We start from the raw sequence: 21,191 nt of genomic DNA on the forward strand, positions 1-21,191 counted from the left end.
AATTCTGCTTTGAGCATTGGGATTCTCAGAATGTTGAGGGAAGTTGCATGGGATAGGGCATGGAAAAAAATAATATCTTCTGTAATTGGTGTACCCTTATTAAAACAGACATTAAAAATAAATGGAAAGAGATTCCTATTCCCTTTATCTTGAAAGACACGGAATTGTAACACAATTTTTGAGATCCAGGAGACTTTTTTAGTACTGAATGTCATCCAAATTAAAGAATATGTGTTTCCTACATCCTTGGAATATTTATCCTGTTTGTGAGCATTATCCCCCAGTTAAATTCCCCAGTATTGCCGAGGGTTGTGCAGGGCTGTCAGTCACAGCAGAGCCATAGGAAGGGAAGGGTTGGGCTCCATTGACTGAATCTGCATCCACTGATAGGGTCTCCATGAACATTGGCTGCTCAGAGATTTCAGCTCAGCCCCGTTGCTTGATTTCCCCCAAACACACCATTTTCACATCCCTGTGAATGGTGTAATGTCATATTCTGCAGTAGATGATGGGAACATTTTTAATCCCTGGGGTTCCTCTTGCTTTATGGGATGTCTCTGCACATACCATCACAATTTCAGTATCACTTAATCCTATTTTTTGTATCTCAAAGCGTTATCCTTTATTCTCTGTTCTTCTTTTATCTTTTGTTTATGCTCCTCCTTTCCCTTTCTTGTTTTGCCTGTTCCATTATCTGAATTTTCTTCAGATCTATTTCGATTCTTTCCAGAACATAATTAGATCAAGATACTCTGATGGCAATTTGCTACACTGATTTGATATCAGCTAATAATAGTAAGCTTTGAATAAGGCATTTTGTTTAAAAAGATTTACATAGCAGGATAAGATTCCTCGGGAGGACTGCAGATTTTTTAACACCAAAGTGAGAATAAGATAACTGAAATGGCAATGTTCAAATGATCTGCACCCTGGGTCTGATATCTCCTATTTTGTGTAACAGAACAGGGTGGAGATATTAAAAAGGAGCCGTACCTTTGCATGTTGTCTTGTAGCTTGAGGCTACCAAAGTTTTGGGACATCTCTGTTTTCTGAGAGCTAATTGACTGTTAATCCTAGTCTGCCTTTCCAAGGATCATTTCTTGCCCATGCTCAGCTCCTTCCTTCTCTGGCCCAGCATGTCAGCAGCTTCAGAGCCAGAGAACCACTGAACCTTCAGTGCAGTAACTTAGGCTGCAGTTCCATGGGCATTTCTGGTGGGCATGGCTTTCAGGGAATACAAAAAAGGAGGGAAAAAGAACTGGAATTGCCTTGGACTGTGTGGGGGATAGCAGTGGGTGGAGTAAGGGTTTGGTGTGATCCCGTGTAAAGTGCTGGTGGAACATGAGCCCTCTTTGGACTCTCTGGGGTGATGGGGAAGTGAAAACAGTTCTGAGGCAATGAGCTGGACGTCCAGAAATCTCAGCTTTGTGGAGATTGTTTGTATTTGCACCATTTTCTGTGGTGGATAAAGGCAGAACAGGGCAGATCTGTGTGGCACCAGCAGCAGCAGTGATGTGCTCCTTGGCAGAATTCAGAGAGATGGATTGCCAGGAGAACTGAACTCCAAGGTTGTTTTCATTCTTCACCTGTTCAAACGCCAGGTGTAATTTATCTACTAAACCAGCGGCCATGGGAGTTGTCTCAGTGGTTGTTAAAGTTTTATGTCTGTTAAATCAAATGTACTTTGAGATTTTTGGGGAAGAAAATCTTCCAGTTTTCTAACAAGTGGTTGATGAAAAACTATCAATAATATCAAGTGTGGTGCTCACTATTGGGACTCTAAGGGGTTTGTTTGTACAGGCAGTGGAGATGGTGCACTATTGTATATGAGCTGTTCTAGAGAGCAATTCCACCCCAGTAATAATAACATAATCACAAACGTGCAATTAAGTGTTTTAATGACAGCTATTAAAACTGCAATTTCAGGGCTACTGGTACTTTAAAACTTGCCTGTAGAACGATAACTTACATTAAAGGTGTTTACAACTCTGATAGTTTTTATTAGGAACCCTTACTCATAGAATTACTTTTCCTTTTATATGGAGATAAGAAGACAATAATCTGCCTGTCTTTGAAGCGTGAAGATGATGTGAAATCTCTTGTTTTGGAGAATCAAAAAGCAGGTGAGCTGAATGTGCCCCTTTGTGGCTCAGATGATAGGAACAGATGTTTGTTTTCTTGCAGCCAGATGACCACTCCAGTAACACTGCAGGCTTAGGAATGCTCCTTGCCCATACTTTTAGAGCTGCATGCTTGGAATTTCATGCTCAGGACTTTGTTAAGGAGCTCTGTATTGCTGATTGTTCTAATGCAGTTTTTTTGGAGGTGTCACTGACCCTATATTCAAGCTGGGTTTGCATGCACATTCATTCCTCCTAAAATTCATAGGCAGCTGTAGGAATACTGAGGAAAGGTCAGTCATGACAAGGTTTGCTGTCAGCTGAGGACAGTTCTGTTGGGAAAAACCCAACTAGTGATGAAGGAAGGCAGATGGGTTTAAAATCTTAAAACACAGCTAAAGAGGTGGCTTTTGCTTTTTCTGAAGCTTTGACAAACACAAAGCTTCTGAAAAATTTATTTGCCCTTTTTCATTGGGCTTTTTAAATATACAGAATCCTACTTAGGTCTCATTTTGAGGGCTTGAAATGCAAGCATGTGCACATGGCAGATGTGGCAGAGCCCAGAGAGCTGAATGAGCAGTGCTGACTGAGCTGTTCTCACTTGCTCAACTGAATCTTCTGGGGAAAAGGAAGAAGTGGTATAGCACAATTTCAGTTCTGCCCTGTGTCTCTGATCCCTGCTGGGGATTTGTTTTCCATAAGAGAGCAACAGAAGAAATAAAGGTGCCAGCTGTCTGTGAAGCCTTCCTCAGTAGTAATGGGTTTAATTTCATGCTCTGAAGTTTTGGTTGTTAACAAATCCTTTTGAAAAATGATGAAAAGTGGCTGGTAGAGAGCTGATTGTATTTACCCTTCTGTCTACCCCACTTCTTTGTCTCTAACTGCTGCTAACAACTTATCATTCGTTTCTGAATGTTAAAATGTGTTTTATTAATATATTTAATGGATAAACTGCATCAGTTTTGCCAGGAAGAAATGGTCTGAAGCTAAAGGAGGCTCTTAATATTCTGAAATCAAAATCATTTAACTTCTGTTTCAAAATCAATACTGACAGAGATAAGATCACTCCTTATTGCTCCACAAGCAGCTTGAATTCAGCAGGACATACAGAGCCTGTGTGTGAACCCCAGGGTAAATCAATTCTTTAGCAGAACCATGAAAATGACCAGCAAATCCTCGTTTTGCCATTGATTTGGTTCCTTCCTGAGCAGTTCAGAGCTCCTGGGTACTGAGCTGATCCCTCCTGCCCAGGTGTGGCTGGGTGGGCTGTTGGGTGCTCCCTGTGAATCCTTCAGGCATTATTTGGTGTGAGGTTTCTTGCAGGAGGTAACAAAGGAATCGATTTTATTCTGCTGCTGGCAGCCTGGCATTTCTACCCCACACATTTAACTCTGGGATTATTGTCCATGTCAAATTTTTCCTGCCTTAGAGAGACTCTCTTGTGGCTTAGATGACCAAGAGCATCCAGGTGTATCTTAATTAATCCTCTCTATTTACTGTGAGATATTTAAGAATAGGCTTATTTTTCAGAGAATTGAAACAATCTGTGTTCTTTGGGTATGAAAACAGCTGGCAAACATTTTCATCCTAAAACCCGTGCCTGTTTCTTTACCTGGTGAATTTTGCACAGTATTGTGTCCAACTAACATGCAATGCCATCTGAAATGTGACTGTGAGTCATTTTCAGGGATGTGTCATTTCAGTGCCCCTAGACTGCCCCAGCAAACCAAACAAGGAAGCTAAAGCAGAAATCTGCATTTTAATTTTTATGGTAAAATCCACAATTAATATATTTTTGAATCTCCTCCTTGGGGAGAAGGTGACACATACTTGATGTTCTCTCCTCTGTCCCTTAATGATTGCATAACTCTGAAGCAAGAACTGAAGATTTTGTTTTAGAAATATCATTTTGAATTGTATATTTTGCTTAGTTTCAAGAAGATTTGGTAGAAGGTGCTTGATTGTTTACTTGATTTTTTGGTACCATCTAGATCACAATACTAGCTGGGAAACCGAGTTTAAAGTTTAGTAAATTCCTCTGAAAATTGGATATTCCTTGATACTTCTTTTAATCACAATTAGGATTAAGGGCTTAGATATTCTTGTGATGTAGCCTAAGGTATGCTTTTCTTCTTCAAGGCACTTCCCTAACAACCAATCAATCTTCACAGTACTCTGCTTTAGTGTCCTGAGTTTTCAGATGTGATAAAAGTGATGAGTTATTTGATACACCCAAAGTCAGGAAGAAAGTGAGTATTAGCCTGAGGATGGCACCAGCAGTTCATAACCCACAGTGCTGCACCCAAATAATTTCAGCTGATTTGTCTGCAGTTTTCTGTCTCTTATTTTTATTTGGACAGAGTGCAGCAAGTTAACAGCACTGCACAAGCTTCTTAGAGAAAAATCACTTCCTTTGGGGTTTGGTGGGCAACTGTTTAAAGGATTAGAGCCCATTGGAAATACTTAACCAGAGAGATTGCTGGGAATTCTTACCAAAAAATCGAACTACTTTAAACAGCCACTGGCATAGCTAGAAGGTTAATAATCTCTAAGCTATTGCCCTGGTTTATAGATACTGCTTTTGGAGCAATAAATTTTAACCTTTGAACATGTTCTTCTGCAAATAAAATCCAGCCTTATTTTGTGTACTTAACAACTTCTGATTGGAAACACATAGCAACCTATAGCAAGCATGCTTTCAGCAAACTGGAGCAGAAATGAAGCAGATCTTCAAAGTGGTCACTTATCTTCCCCAATAACTCTTCTACATGTAAACAAGATAAACCAGGTTGCTCTGCCAGATCCCACTCTCTTTGAATGATGTTTAAATAATTTTAAAGAGAAAGAAGTTGTGTTCAGGCACATTTCTTAAAGTTCTTCCTTGAAGTACTTTTTTCCTTTTAGAAATGTTAATGCAGAGTTGAGCTGTGTCATGAAAATGTGACTAAAATAAGTAGCTGTGTACTTGATTCTGCAGAACCCTGGGGCCAGGCTTCTGATCACTTAGCTAGAACTGGGTCTCAATTTATTGTATATCAATGCAAAAGACAAAGTTTCTCTCTGTATTCTTACCTTTTGAAAGTCTAAATCTGGATTTTTTTAATTGGTTTTTTTATTTTTTCTAGTCTGCAAGCACAATCCCATTTAATTGGTCAATGTGGGGATGCTTTTCCTGTTGAAGCTTTTCCAGTTTCTGTTAAGTGAAATATATGTGCATATGTGAATAAAATATCTTAACATTTCCCTCTGCCAACACAGTGGCTGTGCTGTGTATTTCCAGTGGACTCCTCTTTTGGGTAGATCCAATGGCTCTTTATTGGGAGAGCAATTTGGTTGCAATGCTCATTGATGAGGATGGGAAATCCCTTTTGTTCCCTTGTGCTCTTTGTCATGTTCCTCTTTTCCTACCGTGTGGAGATCAATTGGAGACTTTCTGTTACTGAACTTTGAGTTGCAGCTCCTTCCTCTCCCCTCTGCTAGCTGTGCTGTTGGCAGCAAACAGAGCACCACTGGGACAGGAATGAGTGGGAATTTTACAATGCACCTTCCCCATTTCATCAAACTCTACCTTTGTTTAGCACTGTCCTTCTTGCAAACAAAATGATAAACCAAATTACTGAGGAGTGAAAGCTGCCATCTCCCTGAACCATACTGCTCTTCCCAAGCTCCTCTAATTTCTCTGAACTCTTTTACCACCACTTTTAAATTTGATATTGCAATTTAAGAACAGACTAACCATGAAAATCTGCAGGTTCACTTGCTGCAGTAGCTGATACACATTGCAAAATGGTTATGAAAAAAGGCATTTATTTTAATGTTCTTTATATACAATGTCATTTCACATCATCAACATTTTGATACTCTAATAGTACTATTTGTTATAATTAAAGAACAAACCCAAGAATGTAGTGCCTAAATGACTCAATGCTCCTAAGTCTTTTTTGCAACAATGACAGTGAGATTTCAGGGGATACCTTGATGGAGATTACTGAGGATAGATATCCTAAATTTCTAAACTGCTTTGGACAACGAGAGTAGAAATTCCCAAATCACTCACGTGCTCTAAACATTTTCCTTTTGCAGATAAAAGTTTTGCACATGCAATTGGGAATCATATTGAGGAAATAAGTATCCAGATTATTTTTAAGTACTGATTACCTAGCAAATTCTGCTTAGTATGGAAGGGATCAGCCCTTCAGGAATTGAGACCCACTTCAAAAATACTGAGAGCTTTATTTCAAATGAAGTATTTTGTTTGCTTTTTCTTCTATAAATTTGGTTTCTCAAATTTTAGTAGTGTCACAATAACTCATGAAACTGTACCAGATTTAAACCTGGTTGAATGCAATTATTGCATCTTTATCCATGGGCACTGCTGTCTCAGGAAATGCAGCCATTTTTCCAAACATGCTTTTAAAAGTATTTCTGCCTTGCTTTGCTCTTTCTTTTGGGATCCAGAATGAATCTGATATGAATTTTCTTTGTCCAAATATGAACTTGGGCCAAGATTCACAATTCCAAAATGCTTTCAAAACATTTATAGCAAGATCAGAGAGTGCCTGTGTATGGAGCATTGGAAATCATACCTGTCAAACCCCCCAAAATTCCAAAAAGCTCATCCCTGACCTTTGCCCTTAACGTGTAGTGAGTGCAACCACCCGGCTCCAGGCTTTCCATCAAGTGGCTCAAAACACATCAGCCAGGTTTGCATTTCTCAAGATGCGTGTGTGAAGTCCACAAGTGGGATCAGTACATGGAACCTGTGTGGAGATCAAGGAGCAGGAATATTCTCTTTCCCTGGGGGCGAGGGACACTCGGGCACAGCTGCCTCAGCAGTGTGGGATTGATTACCTGGGGCAAGTTTTGTGCTTTTTTTTTTGTGTGTCTGCAGTGGAACAAGTGGCTGTGGCCTTTTCCTCCCCGTGCCAAGCTGCTCCCAGGCCGGAGGGCTCCTCGCCTCGTGGCACAGGCATCCTCTCACCGAGGGACTCCTGCAGTTCCATGGCCCTTGGCAGCTCGTGCTGTGCTGCACACCTGGCAGGTGGCTCTTGGTTTAGTGTCCTTGAAGCTGTGTCACGCTGGGGACCCCCCCTGGGTCCTGTAGTGCTCCGGTACCTCTCGGTGGCTCTCGCTCACTGCGAGGCCACCACCTGCTGCAGGGTCCCTCCGTGCTGCAAAGCGCTCATGGGGAGAGCAGCCGGGGCAGGCGGCGCTGGGAATAAAGAACCGGCCATTTCCGAATGAGTCTGTGCGTCAGGACCTGGCATCGGGCTCACGGAGCCAGAGTCACTCTGCAGAGAGCCCAGACCGCTGCCATCAAAGTGAGTCATTTTCTTCTTCATTAATTTTCTCTCTTTGGCTCTGCGGTTCTGGAACCAGATTTTCACCTGCAGGGGAGCAGAGGAAAATTGTTTTCAGTTGGTACCAGACTGAATGTGGTCCTTTGTGTATTTAGTCACAGAATCATAGGGAAAATCAGTGGCATGAGGAGCACTGAGAAAGGCAATGACAAACTGAGACAACAGAGCTGTTTGCTTGTTTGTCATACAGGTAATCTTTCCTATCTAGTAATAAAATATTTATTAAAAGATTGAGGAAAAAGTGAATTTTGTTGTTAGTTCAGTTATTTCTTTATGGAATGAGCTTTGATTTATTTAATTTTTTGAAACAAAATCTAAGAACAGAATCTCATGTGTCCTAGTGATTGCCAAAATTATGCAAGGGTATTGTTACATTGAAAGCTGTATGTCCTAGTCAGGGCAAGCCAAGATCTTCTACTGGCCTATAAACTGAGGCACAAAGGCTTTCCTGATTGGATGCTGCATGTTAATTAGTGAGTTCCAATGTGGAAGCCAGTGGAAATCCACTTCTGAGCAGAATTTCACCAGCAATACACAACATTAATTCAAAATGTCTTAGCAGTGAAGCCGAGTGCCCTCTACTTCATTTATAGATGGAGCCAGAACCTGCTGCTGCTTCCCACACAATCCAGTGCCACCAGTGTCCCTTCCCTGTCACAGGCACACAGGAAGGAATGAAGGACCTGCTGAAGGTGGATCTTGATCGGGGTGGGACAAGTGAGGATGTGAGCTGAAGGTGAATAATGGTCAGCTGAAAATACTGCAGAGCTTGTTGAGGTGTGCCAAGTTCTGTGGTAGCTGGACTGGCTTTGGATGTGAATCCCCAGGGTTGGATTTAAAGCTGTGCTCTCCAGCTGTTTATCCTTGGAAGTGGCTCTGGATCACGTCTGGACAGTGTAATAAGTCAAGCTACCTCATTCAGGTTTGTTGTGTTTTCTTGTTCAAAAAGCAAAGGAAACACTTCTGTCACTGTTTTCTATAACCCAAAGGAAAAAAAATCAATATTTTGCTGAGAAATATTGGTCAGTCTGGTTATTTTTTGATGGAAACTAGAAAGGGAAAGAGAATAATGATTGGAAAGGAGGTAAAACAGTGAGAGGTGATAACACTTGTGGTTACCAGGTTGTATTTTAAAAGAAAACCACTGGTGAAGCCCAACAAAACATCTTAAATACTCTCTGTGATAGTCTCAGGGTGCTTCTCCTTGTGGCATTACAAATCCATTTTACAGCTGAAGGATTCAAATACCTGCAAAGCCCATGTAAATTTAAACCAGGTCTCTTAAGTCACAGGCTGCTATCTGAGATGTTTGGCAGTTCCTTTTGTTGTCTTAGTTCTGGAATATCATTTCAGTACCAAATTATGTTCCATTAAACCAATCCCAAGCCCTCTCAGGTCTCTTGCATTCTGACTGTGCAGAGATAATCCAGCTTTTCTCATGCATTTGCCAAAATGTATGAAAAGGTGAAACAGTCTAAAAACTCAACCAACATTTCAGAATTGCCCTCTGGCTTCAGTGTTCTTACCTGCTTGTGAACTGAGGGGTTTTTTTTGTTGTTAAACTAGGGAAGAAGATCTGCAGGCAGAAATCAGTAGGCACTTCAGGGTTGTGTGCCAGTTATCAAATAAATCAGAGTAAGAACAGGTCTGTAATGTCAGACTAAAAGCTGACAGGTCCAGTTGCATCTGTCTGACTTATTCTTTACCTGTTACCCTCCTTCCTTTCCATATTCATTTTTCCATGCAAATCACCTCCCCTGAAGTCTGATTTTCTCTCTTCTTTCTCATCCTTGTCTCCTTTATTTCTGTATCCTTCCTGTGTTAACAGTGCTTCATTTTGCCTTTCTTTTCTTAATTAGATATTGCACCTTTCCTTCCTTGTTTAAAGAATTGTTCTTAGTCCTTTTATGATATTCCTTCCAGGCAATTTTGGATTTTGGCAGAAACAGAAAAAAAGTTTTTCCAGAAAATCAGCTGAGGTTTTAGGTGGTGTGCAGAGAAATTTGGCATAGAACAGTGTGTGTTCAGCTGTGCTCATATGATAGAGTTGTCAGGTATTTCTTACTTAATCTTCAATTTTTAAAAAAACACCTCAGAGATGTAGGTTGTATAAACTGGAATTCATTTTGTTCTTGATATATTGATGATGAAGAACAAATATTGCAAAAGCTGTTGTCAAGTTTCCCCAATATATACAAAGAAACTGGTCATGTATTTTTGTTTCACCTCTTCAAATATACTAAAAAAAAAACAATCATAGGGAATTATCACTGAGCTAGGAAGTTTCAAGTAAATGTCACTGGTTGTTTACAGAAGCAGGGCCATAAGATTAAAATTCAGCATAACTAAGTCAAATTATGAATGTTTTAACAGCCAGCAAAAAGACATATAGTGTATTTTTTATACCTGAAACAATTTTAATTTTCAACAATTCAGTCCTGGCATTCAGCAGATTGATAAATTCAGCAGCAGATTGAGGAATATGTGCAAAATGGGTGTTTGTTTGTCCATTTCTGTGAGCTCAGTGTGTGATCCAGGTTCAAGTTGGATGGTCAGTGCTACAGCTGGGTGGGTTCTGGGCTATTCCTGCTCAGCAGAGCCCATAAAACAATGGTGAATCAGTCCTAATCATGGGATTGTATTTTGATTTATCTTCTGGGAACAGAAGTGGAATTTGGAGGACAGGAAATGGGGCAGGAGAAAGAAGTAGCACGTATGTAGGAAATCTTTAACAAAAGGTACAAGGCAGCCAAGGACACAAAACCCTTCAAGTGTCCTGAACATACTTGAGCTCATCACTTCCATCTCCGCTAAGACCGACCTTGTTGGGTTTGGTTATGGAATTCCCACTGACTTCAGCAGAACCAGGACTTCTGCTTTAGGAAGTTCAGCATGAAATTCTCCCTGCTACCACAGCCCAGAGAGAAATCCAGGCAGGATTTTGATGATGTGGTTTAACCCATGTTTCTCAGAACGGGAGAAAGTTGGTGTTTGCATTTCCTGCGTTATTGCACAGCTCTAGTTTGGTTCTACTGCAAAGGAAAAACCCAGTGTTTGGTTACTTGAGGCATTAACATTTCTGTGTTCTTTACCATACAGTTATCTCCTCAGCAGCAATCATAAATTCAAAGGAAAGCCTGGGTGGGTGATCCATACTCTACCTGTCTCTCGGAAAGTCTTAGGTTTGCAGCAAGTTCAGACTTCCTCCTGATTGTAATGTATCTGTTGTAATGAAACTCCTTCTCTAATTCTAATCTCTGATGATCTGTGTAAACCACTCGGTACTTCTCTCTCGTTCTTGTTTTACCTGTTTTGAAAGAAGAACACATTGCTTCAAGCTAGAATTTTTTCACCTTAGTAACACAAAATATCTGGCTTTAAGTTTGAAAATATCTGCGGGGATTTTAGGCCTGATTCTCAATGCACTTACCCAGAGTAACTCCCTTGACTCAGTCTTGATTTACAACACAAGAGGTTCATGCCATCAGATATTAGTTTGCTCCTTAGTAAATAGATAATAAACTGCTTCTCATCTTCTTTATCACCCCTGTGTTATCATTTGGGAAAGGGAAGGCATTCCTGGTAAGAATAAGGAGCCAGGAAATCTGGATTCTGTCCCCAGCTCTGCTGCAAGCTTCCTGCCTGGTGTTGAATTGCTCTTGTCTCTGTCCCTAGAGCTGATGCTCTTACCTGCCTCAGAAAATTGTGAAGGACATTTTACTGCACAGAAAATACTGAGAGATTCCAAAGTTCTTCACTTCTTGTTGCTAGAAAAATTCCTACCACGTTGTGATTGTTACTGCAATTTGGAGGTTGTGTTGTCAAGTCTGCCACAATCTGCCCACGACCTGATAGCAGTGACATAGATTTTCAGATGACAGTTCATGAAACAGAGAAAAGGCAAGCAATACTACTTCACAATGGGCAGGGAACTGCAGCATCTGCTGTTTTGGGAGCAGCACTGCTGCCTCCCTTCAGCTGTGGGTGCAGCTGAGTGGAGCAGACACGGCTCAGCAGCATCCAGGGCATTAAAAGGCAATGGCAGATGACAGGAGCCAGGGAACACAGATGCAAGGAGCTGAAATTTTATGGATTCCATACGGGGTCATTTCTGAGGACAGAATGTGTGGCTGCTCTGAAAGAAAGCTGAGAATGGGAAAGACTGCTTGCTGGTTCCCTTCCTCTGTGGCTTATGCTCGTATTAGGCAATAATCAATATACTGGAGATCAGCACCTGCTTAAAACCAAAGCCTGAGCTCTTCCCACATTTTTGGGGGAACATAAACACATTGTTGTATTGAAACCAGTGTTATCTTTGACCACAATCATTTTTTGATGCTTCCTTGTTTACCTGTATTTCTATGGACATTCTTTCAGATGTGCACATTTAGCCAGTGAATTGTCTGGGACAGGGAATGTATTTTCAGTATTTTTTTGCTCTGTATCTCATTGTGGTGCTGGAGGTTGTGAATCTGTGTCCTCAACTACTGCAGCAGAAGAGCCCCCTCAGGTTCAGGTTCTCTTGGGTGATGCAGAGAACTCGATGTGTTTGTACCTTACCCATCTGCAGTTGCTGCAGGTGTCGTGTGCCTTTGCATAGCAGCTTCTGTTTGCTTACAGAGCTTTTCCTGATGAGGTTATGGGGATGTCTAACTCCTCAGAAAACAGCAACAAACCCCTAATAATTACACTCTAATAAGAGCAGTTAATTTTGAACAGGGTGAAATAGATTCTCAGGCATGGGCTTGGTAAAATTTTAGGGTCTGAGTAAATCCCAATGGCACAGAGCCCCAGAGCCACCAGCTTTCCCTGGCTGGAGACAGGAGCTGGAGAGATCATCCCTCAGTGCTGCCAAAGGCCTGATTCCCACCCAGCCCCTCCTTCCCAGTCCCCTTGCTTTTGAAGTTTCATAGCACCCAAAGATCAAAATTCAGGGTACAGAACTACAGCAGAAACTTGGGTTAATGTTTTTCCTCCTTCTGTGGAGGGACATGTGGTGTCTCTGTTTTTTATGGAACATATTTGAAGTTAGCATTTCCTTCCACTTGCCATGCACACCAAATAGGGTCACTTTCACCTAGCCCAGTATTTGACAGTCAGGACTTTGCTATTTCTATGAATTTTTGGCTCACCAAACTATTGCTTGCATTAGAAGTTTCTTCAGGCTCTGCTCCTCTTAGGACTATTTGTATAGATCCCAGAACCAGAGTTGGTGAGCACTGGAAGTTCTGGGCAGTGCAATGCTGTAAATAAATCCTTTTATATCCTGGATGGGCATGGTTCTGGTTCACCTTACAAGACAGGGGTTCTCTAGGACTCTCCCCAGGCTTGTAGCACCAAGTCTTCATCAGATTTTGTCCTTCAGCTTCTATATTCCAGCCCTGAGGGAGCATCATTGGTGCCTTTACAATGCTCTGGGCATTATCTAGCTTTTCTTAAGTCCATCAGCCTGAAGTACTTGGAATATTTCAATAGGGAAAATAGATGTGGGATTGCTCCTTAGGCTGTGGGTTCTGCTCAATCCATGCAGCCAAACTCCTTTGACTCAAATCTGTTACCTGCCTGAAGGTGCTGCCTGGCTGAGGAAGATGTACAGGACATTCTCATTCTCTGGCATTTCCACCACTGTGAAACTGCAGTGGAAGCAGAATTATCCCAGTGAGGTTTACACTGATAATCAAGTGAAAAGTGCTGCTAATTTTACAACATTAAGGTAAGAATTGTAGAGTCTCTAAGGAACAGCAGTGATTCAGTTCAGTCCACATAAATACCAGGACATTTGTTTTCCTTCACTAGAAGTGTAAATTGTTTGTTTAACATATGGTCACCTGTGGTGCTTTAAGGCCTCACTTGATATTTTTTGACTTTTGATCTCTCTAACTGGTGGTTTGGTTAAGGGTTTTTTTCCTCTTCAAATGAGAATTTGGGGTCATTCTACGGGACAAAATGTTTAACATGTTTCCTTAGTGTCCTTTGTGTTGTTAAGATGGAGTACACAAAAGAGCAACAAGGTGATCTTATCTTGACCTCTATTCTCAATCAGAATGCACAGACAAATATCAAATATTCCTCTATTGCCATAACAAGGTGGTAAACTTCAAGAAAAAACTTCCTGTTTCTGGTTTTAAGTGCTGAAACCCTCATTACCTGAATAGGAGAGGGCTGTGGTTTTGTTTGTTTTTTTTTTTCTTTTTTAGCTGAAGAAGAAATTAAATGTACATGGAAAACAGAACTTTCTCCCATAAAATTCTTTATTTCTGTATGAGTAACTCTTTTTTTTTTTTTGTGGAATTGATAATATCTTGCTTCTTTTTGAAGGAAGATTGGGAGCTTTGACATCTAATTTCTTTCTTAAAGTTAAGAAAATAATTTAAAAAGTAAAAAAGCAAAATGAAGGAAATGCTGAGAAATGCTCTGAGAAAAATTCTCTGATGTATCACATAAATCTTGTCTTCAATAATTGGATTTTTTTTCTATGTAGGATAATACTGTCTGTGATAGACAAGAGACAGTGGGAGCTGAGATCTGCCAGTCTTGCAAGAGATACTTTCAGCTCTGGCAGAGCCACGTTTTAGTTTGTTAGGCCTTTGCTCTCCTTGATGTCAGTGAGAGTTTCCTACAGCCTTTGTTGGATGCTGGGCTGGAATTAGTCTGCACATGGCATTTCCTTTCAAAGGCAAAGCACACTTTTATTTGCCAGAGTTAACAAACAGCAGCAACAGAGCCCATCCCTAAACAGTTTGGGACTTTAGCTTCTAAATTCCATCTGTTAGACAGAGCAGAGCCACTCCACTGTGTTCTGCAGACCTACTGGCTTTAATTTTAATTGCATTTTAATTCCAGGAGAAATATTACCTGAGTAAAATTTGAGGTGGGACTGATGGAGTCACCCCATAGACAGTGGGAGAATATTCTTCACTTCTCAGGCCATAATAGCAGAATTGAATGATGCAATGATAAAAGTCCTTGTTTTAATCCAATTCCTGCATATTTTCCTCACTTAGGTGTGTGAAATAACCAACATTTGGCTTTGTACCATCTCAACTGATCTTTTGTTAGTGACAGGTTAAAATTCTCATCAGTAATTCTGTGTCAGTTCTCTAGGGAGAATGTTGTGGTGTGGACAGTTGTACATGGAATTGTGGTTGGAGAGGTTATTGGTGCTCGGGTGGAAGAGAAATGAAACAAAAGGGTTTTGAAGCAGCCACCTTTGCAGCCTGCCTGCCTTTGTGCTGGGGCAGTGGATTTCCTGGGTTTAATGAGCTATGTAAGAAAAGGGAGTTTTATCAAAACCCTCTTTTGCACAGTGACTACTGGGGAGTGCCTTTGGACCAGCAAGAAATCAGATATTTCAGAGCTGGGGATCTTTTTTGGGATATAGTTTAACAGTGCTGTTCCATCACACCCACTCTGGCAATTTTTGTGACTGGGCAAGTTTTGAGCTGGGGGAAGGGAACAGCTTTCCCATTGGTCATAAAATTCACAGAGTATTTCTTCTGAAGACAATAAAGCTGGGAGAAGGCCTCTTTATTTGCTGTGAAAATCATCACCCTTTCCGGCAATATAACTCCTGAAGAAAAGAGGGAGAAGGAAGAGACAAGACTGCATATCAAAGCAAAGTGAAGTGTTAAAAGGGTCTGTTGCCTCAATATGACAGATAGGCCTCAAAACCTCAGACAATGTAAGCCAGGAAAGGAAAAAAAAACCCCCACCATCGGACCTCACAACTAGTTTACAAAGCAAAATAAATTAGCATTAGAACCAGCCCTGGGCCCTCTTTCAGAGCCTCCTCTCTCAACTTTTCAGGAATATTCTGCAGGCACTGAAACCAGCATCTTTCATAAAATCCAGAAGCTGCCTGAAGATGTCCTAGGATAGGATAGTGTGGGATTACAACCTGGATTCCAGGGTTCAGCAGTGTTTCAGAGGAAGTTATGTCTGTCCTTGGTGACTGGATGTTACCTTAAATCATCCCAGAAATGTGAAGCAACTTCTGGATATGCTCAGTTCCACCTGCATCTCTTTGTTACTTTAGTATTAAAAAACTGATGGTAATTTTTGAGTTTATAAAGATACAAACTGACAGAGAGCAGGCCTCAGAGTTTTGTTTAGGACTCTAACTACTTATGTACTTTAAAAGTGTAGAAAGGTAAGGGGCAGATTCTCCCTGACTTAAGTCAATAATTTCACTGACTTCATTGAAGCTGTGAAGCAAAAGTATTTTTAAATAAGTTTTGAAGACAAATATTCTGCTGCACATGATTTTCTGTAAAGCTAAATTAAAATACCCCACCAGCCACTGTATTAGAAAATATGACATAGATCCAATCCTCTATAATATTTCTGCCAGAAACCTTGGTGTGATAAGTAAGTGTCCTGGTCCTGTACATTACTGCAAAGTTAGGTGCTAAAGGCTTGTGTAACTCAGTGAAATTCTGTGTTTGTATTCTCTGCTGCATCTTGCTCATCTGTTCTTTAATACATTCTCAGATTGTTCATGCTGAAGAAAACAGAATAAAATCATAGAACTGAATTTCAACAGGCTCAAATTTTCTCTTGTTTTCAATTTTTAGAGTGTTCTGCTATTCTGGAATAAAGCTCATTGGACAAATTCTGTTCTTCCCTTTGCTGGTGTAAACTTTTCTATTCATCTTCATCACACAGAAGGAATTGGACCAGAAGCAGAGCCTTTTTTATCCTCTTTAAACAATGACAGGGCAGGCAGAAGCACCCAACCTACAGAAAATGTAGGTGAATTTCTGAGTGGCAAACCAGGGGAAATCCCATTGCCAATGACTGTATAGGTTAAAAGGAAAGTGATTAACTGAGATTTTCACCAGGTGTTGTATGTTCTTTAGCATTCAGCATTTTACAGGAATGACCTCTAAAAAGGCTTGTTCCTCTTCCTTAGGTTTGAGGAAATATAATTTCTTCCTTCAAAGACTAAGTGTGATATATTTACAGTGCCTTTAGTCAAGATGTTCTCAGTTCTCCTGTCATTAGCAGCAGAAAACTGTCTTTATGTCTGCAGAGTAAATTTGTATTGAAGAAGAATGATAGGAGAGTTGTCATCTACAGGAAAAAATCTCTCCTCTGAATCAGTTCACCTGTTTCAAAACTTGTCCCCACCCTGTTTTATGGTAACATAAGTGCAGATCTTAAGGTGCACTTTCAGCTTTGTGAGCAAATTCTCCTGGGAGTTCACTGCTCAAACTCAGTGTTTTGAGCACACTTTTACCACAGGTGTGTGTTGTTTTCTCACACAGTCATAAAGTCAAGTCTACTCCTGTGGAAGTGATGACACAGCTCCATAAAAATCCTGAAATCAACAGGATGAGATTTGTAGCTTCTTCTAAGGTGGTTTTAGTCTACTTTCAGTGAAAGAATTTGCCTGTAATTATGTCTTGTGTGTGTGAGGAATTACCACCTCACATTTCTAGCTGTGGCTTTGTTCAGTTCTGAGTTCCAATTGCTCCTTGTCCTGGCTGTGCTCACCCTCTCCAAGGGGAAGCTGAGGATTCAGGAGCAGTGTAAGGCTTAGAGTCTTTCCTCACAGTGTTTGTGGCTGAAATTCCTGAGTACTCAGTGCTTCCTCCTTCAAGTGTTCTGAGTCAAAACACATCAGCTTTTTCCTGTATCCTCAGCACCCTGAGGAGTGCAGAGACAGGGTGCTGAATTCTGTGTGCTCTGATTGAGGATCCAACCCCAATTCCTGCAGTGCCAAGGCAGGGACAGACACTCAGCTATCCTTCAGGATGCATTAAAGTCTCAGCAGGACTTCTCTGCAGGAAATACATTCTAGTAAATCAGGATGATAATGTCACATTAAATAATGAGATCATCCAGAGGTTTCAGGTAACCTCACGAATTTCATTTTACATCAGTAAAATTGTTCTACATTGATGTTGTTTTTTAAAGTTACAGGGCAAAATTTGAAGTAATTTCCTCCTTTGTTTCAGGTTAGTTGTGTAGGTAACAGTATCAAAAGATCTGGAGGGTATGAGGCAGTGGTAGAAATTGCAATAAAGTGTTTTGTTTGTCATCTGTCAGGACATGAGGCTGCAAAGCACCAGTAAGAGAAGATAACCATGAAATCTCTGGAGATGGGAATGCCACAGATTCAGGGCCTTGTTCCTGTAGCTGCTCCAAGCCAGACTGCTCAAAGTGAGTGAACCTTTGGCAAGAATCTCTCCCAGGCTTAAAGGAATGAGATTACAGGAATGTTTCTTGCACATTTCTGAGAATATCTTGCAAAAAATTACTTGCTTTAATAATTATTGTTTTCACAGTGAAATATTACTTATAGTATTAATATTGATAATTTGTGCTTTGCAGCATGTAATGAATAAATAACAACATTTATTTGTCTAAATGATTTCTGTTGTGATCATCTCAGGTGAGTCTGATTTTTCTCATCACTAAGAACAGTGGTTTGTATCTATTCACAGGGAATAAGAAAAGCTAATTAATAATGATTCCTTCATTCTTGCAACACCAAACCTTTACTGAAATTCCCAAAGGTTTTGTAAAGAGACAGAAGGATAATGCTTAATGAACAGAGACAGCTTTAAGGATATAAAAGAATTGGATTTCATCTAAGAAAATAATGAGGGGTTGGATCATGATCCAGCCAACAACATTTGCAGTGAGCCTGGTCACACACCTGAAATCACTGCAACACCTGCATGTACAGAACCAAATTCAGGTGCTTTCCTAGAGCTGACACCGCTGCAAGGGAAAATATTTTAAAATTATTTTCTTTTTTGGGAAACCATGAAGGACAATAGTGCCTTTCCTTTTAAACAGCAAAATAGGATAAGGAGTGAAGGAAGAATAAGGAACCAGTTCCACTGAAGCAGCTCTGCTGGCACTAAGCCTGCCTGGCCTAGCAGAAAAACTAAGATATGTAAGAGGGAAAGAAGCAGCAGGAGAATTCCTTCTCTGGATTTCCCCTAAAGCAGCACTCAGTAGCTTTTAAATGTGGCCTTCCCCTGGCCCACAGGCATTTGGGAGGGTCTGTTCCTATGGCATGCTGATTTCTCCAGGTCTGGACACAGATATTCTCAATATCTTGTTAGACCACTCCAGAAAGGAGACACTCCCAGCTCTCCTGTGAATGCTCTGACCTTTGCAGGGTTGAAATTTGGAAAGTTAGAAATCTCTAAGTGCTTCTTGAGCAGCAATTAGAATGTGATATTTTAGATTATGTATCTATATCTCTATATGTGTGTGCTGGATCAGTTTATCCCATGTCCCACTGTCACAGGGACAGCACAGAACACATCAGGCTCCCTTTGTTATTGGAATCCACAGGAGCACAAAGCAGGTAAGGAAGGGTTGAGGAGCAGAGTTTTTTTTCAGCAAGGGTTCCTGCCATCTATAAATCCCACAATTAGTGAGCAATTTTCTTGCCTTTGTAAGGATTCCTCAAAAATAAGCTGCATGGTCTTTTTTCAAAACAGGCCCTCTTTTGTTTTTTCTCGGGTAATACTCAGTGAAGAACAAGTATGATTTTAAAAATACAAACATTTTTATCCCCACAAATTCTTATTCACACAGAGCAACAGCCTGTTCTGATTGTTCTATTGAATTCTGGGGACTCTCCATGAGCTAAAGTTGTGTTCAGCAGGAGTGAGGAGGACTCTGCCCATACAAATCAGATGCATTATTTTAATACAGACAACTTTTCTATACAGTTGCTTTCAATTCTCTAATGTCTGTTTTAAGTAATTGCTTTTCTGCTAGAGATTGATTCAGTCCCCTGCTATGAAGACTTTTATTTACAAGCAAGTGTGGAGGGAGGGAAAGGGAAGGAACTTTCCTGGGATGCAACACTGAAATTCTTTAGGGGAGGAATTGAGCATCCCAAATTTCTACTGATCTCAGTGTGTGTCAAAGCTGCTCAGCACCTCAGAGGATCAAATACTTTCATACAGCAGATTATGCCTCTGTTCTGTTCAGGCAGTTTTCCCTCTTTTTCTTCTCCCCCTTCTTGTTTAATATTTTTTTCATATACAGGGTGCAGATTTTTGTTTAAGGATGCTCAATATTTATATTTTTCTCTCTTGTTCTGCCTCCCAATCAAACAGAACTTTCCCCTCAAGCTTCATGGCTTATTTTTACTGCTTAAATTGAAGAATTGTTTTGTACTCCTTGACTCTCATGCAGCAGAGCCTGATCTGTGGCTGTATTACCAGGCTGTGTTACCATGAATCTTTGTATTCCTGAATATTCTGAGAGCTGCTACTACAAAGTGAAGCAAGACTTTCCTTATCATCCCTGCTTTTAAAGCATTGACTCATTGTTTGATCTTGCAGATCTCATTTCAGTGTTCTGAGCTTTGGAGGGGTTGTTTCTGCTAGAAACCCCCTGCTGTGCATATTTTACTTGAACTTTTCCTAGGTACTCCAAAACTTGAGGCAAATAAGCAAAGAATAAGTGGTGGTGAATGCAATACTTTCTGTTTCATTCCAATCTATAGGACTCCTATTCAGAGCAACTATTGGATATCACAAACTTAAAGAAACATATCTGAAGTGAGAAGTGAAAGGACATTGCTTTTCATTTCCCACAGGATTAAAGGAACAAAGCAAGAAACATAAGAAATAATCAGCCTAGCATCCAATAATTGAACCAATATTTAAACTGCTAGCAAAAGAATCCTTCAGAGCAATCAAGATCTTTCTTTATTAATCTGAATCCTTCCCTCTGAACAGGGAGCCTGGCAAAACCCCCACAAATGCCACAACAACAAGTTAAAACCTCTTCTCAGCACAAAACCCTCCTACCTGTGGAAGTGGATTGCACCGTTTTCCTCATCCACTCATAAGAGCTGTGCCTTTGGCTGTTGGGAGAGATTTGCTGGGCATTAATTGTATCTACAGGAGGTAACCCCGCAGCAGCAGCAGCAGCAGTGGGGTGCAGGGAGCTGTAATCAGCAGAGCTGTAGGAGCCCTGCCCGGGGGACGAGCCATTGATGTGGGCAGCGGGCACGGCGCTGGAAGGGCCTGGGCCATAGGCGCTCCAGTCCTCGCGCTGGGGGCCGTAGTGGGAGCCCCAGGCCGGTGCTGGCTGCCCGTGGGTGTCCAGGGCTGGCACAGGGTGGTATCCCATGTAGTCAGAGTAGGCTGGAGCAGACACGAAGTTTTGCACGGGCAGGTTGTTGCTGGTGCACCTTGCGGATCCCGGATACATGCTGCTGTCTTTATCCAACAGATAGCTCACGTACATGATGCTTACAGCCTGCCTTTGTCTTGCTGGGACATCCTGCTCCTCGAAGGGTTTGTTTGATCTCCCTTCCCCTCCTCTTTCTTTCTCTCTTTTCTAGCCCAGCCTGGCTCTATAAATGACTCCTGCTAGCCCTGATGTCCCTTTACTACACATGATTAACAATGGTTTTACCAGGTGCTGGTGGTAACAGTTTACTAAGGTCCTGCCTGATGTCACAGATAACTGCCTGCCCCAAAATTACATTTGCATTCAAATGAAGGGCTGCCCATGCAGGCAACCCCACCTTGCTGCTAGTTCCAGAGCTTCCTTTCTCACAGATCTTTATGTATTGCCAGCCCCCTTCTTTACTTTGAGAATGTGGTTTGAAATCTCGTGGTCCTCGAGCAGAGCTGAGTACACAGTTAAACTGTTCAGGCAGCAGAAGTTGTATTTTTCTTGAGCAGTGCATGTCAGGATCTCACTTCAGGCTCTCAGAGTTACT

At 41.1% G+C, this 21,191-nt stretch overlaps 1 protein-coding gene and 1 long non-coding RNA gene across 8 annotated transcripts in view; one reads left to right on the top strand and one right to left on the bottom strand.

Annotated features, from left to right (window-relative positions):
• The window catches only part of LOC107203845, a 35,228-nt gene extending 17,400 nt beyond the window's left edge, over positions 1-17,828 (top strand). For 3 of the 7 annotated variants that reach the window (XR_004497339.1, XR_004497345.1, XR_004497341.1), the window contains 4 exons: positions 2,051-2,123; positions 7,012-7,441; positions 8,074-8,216; positions 17,531-17,828. This is a non-coding gene — a long non-coding RNA (uncharacterized LOC107203845). Of the gene's footprint in view, positions 1-2,045; positions 2,124-7,011; positions 7,442-8,073; positions 8,217-13,048; positions 13,194-17,530 lie in introns of all 7 variants that reach the window. The other 4 variants (XR_004497340.1, XR_004497342.1, XR_004497344.1 and 1 more) reach the window with 4 other exon arrangements.
• Positions 7,253-20,710, bottom strand: LOC107203704 (homeobox protein CDX-1-like). The gene is made up of 3 exons (XM_015626015.1): positions 20,269-20,710; positions 10,642-10,787; positions 7,253-7,507 (listed from the first exon to the last, which is right to left on the bottom strand). The coding sequence occupies exons 1-3, from the start codon at positions 20,708-20,710 to the stop codon at positions 7,253-7,255; spliced, it is 843 nt and encodes a 280-aa protein (XP_015481501.1).
• Between the last annotated feature and the right edge of the window lie 481 nt (positions 20,711-21,191).

This window comes from Parus major, chromosome 4A, assembly GCF_001522545.3.
Source record: "Parus major isolate Abel chromosome 4A, Parus_major1.1, whole genome shotgun sequence".
Classification (NCBI taxonomy): domain Eukaryota; kingdom Metazoa; phylum Chordata; class Aves; order Passeriformes; family Paridae; genus Parus; species Parus major.

Bases quoted from the DNA above. Each gene is read 5' to 3' on its own strand.
- LOC107203704 (XM_015626015.1), bottom strand. From the start codon at position 20,710: ATGTACGTGAGCTATCTGTTGGATAAAGACAGCAGCATGTATCCGGGA. The intron at 10,788-20,268 runs GTAGGAGGGTTT...CTTTCAAAACAG, and splicing joins GGTGCAATCCACTTCCACAG to GTAAAACAAGAACGAGAGAG. The intron at 7,508-10,641 runs GTAGAGTATGGA...GCTCCCCTGCAG, and splicing joins TAAGACTTTCCGAGAGACAG to GTGAAAATCTGGTTCCAGAA.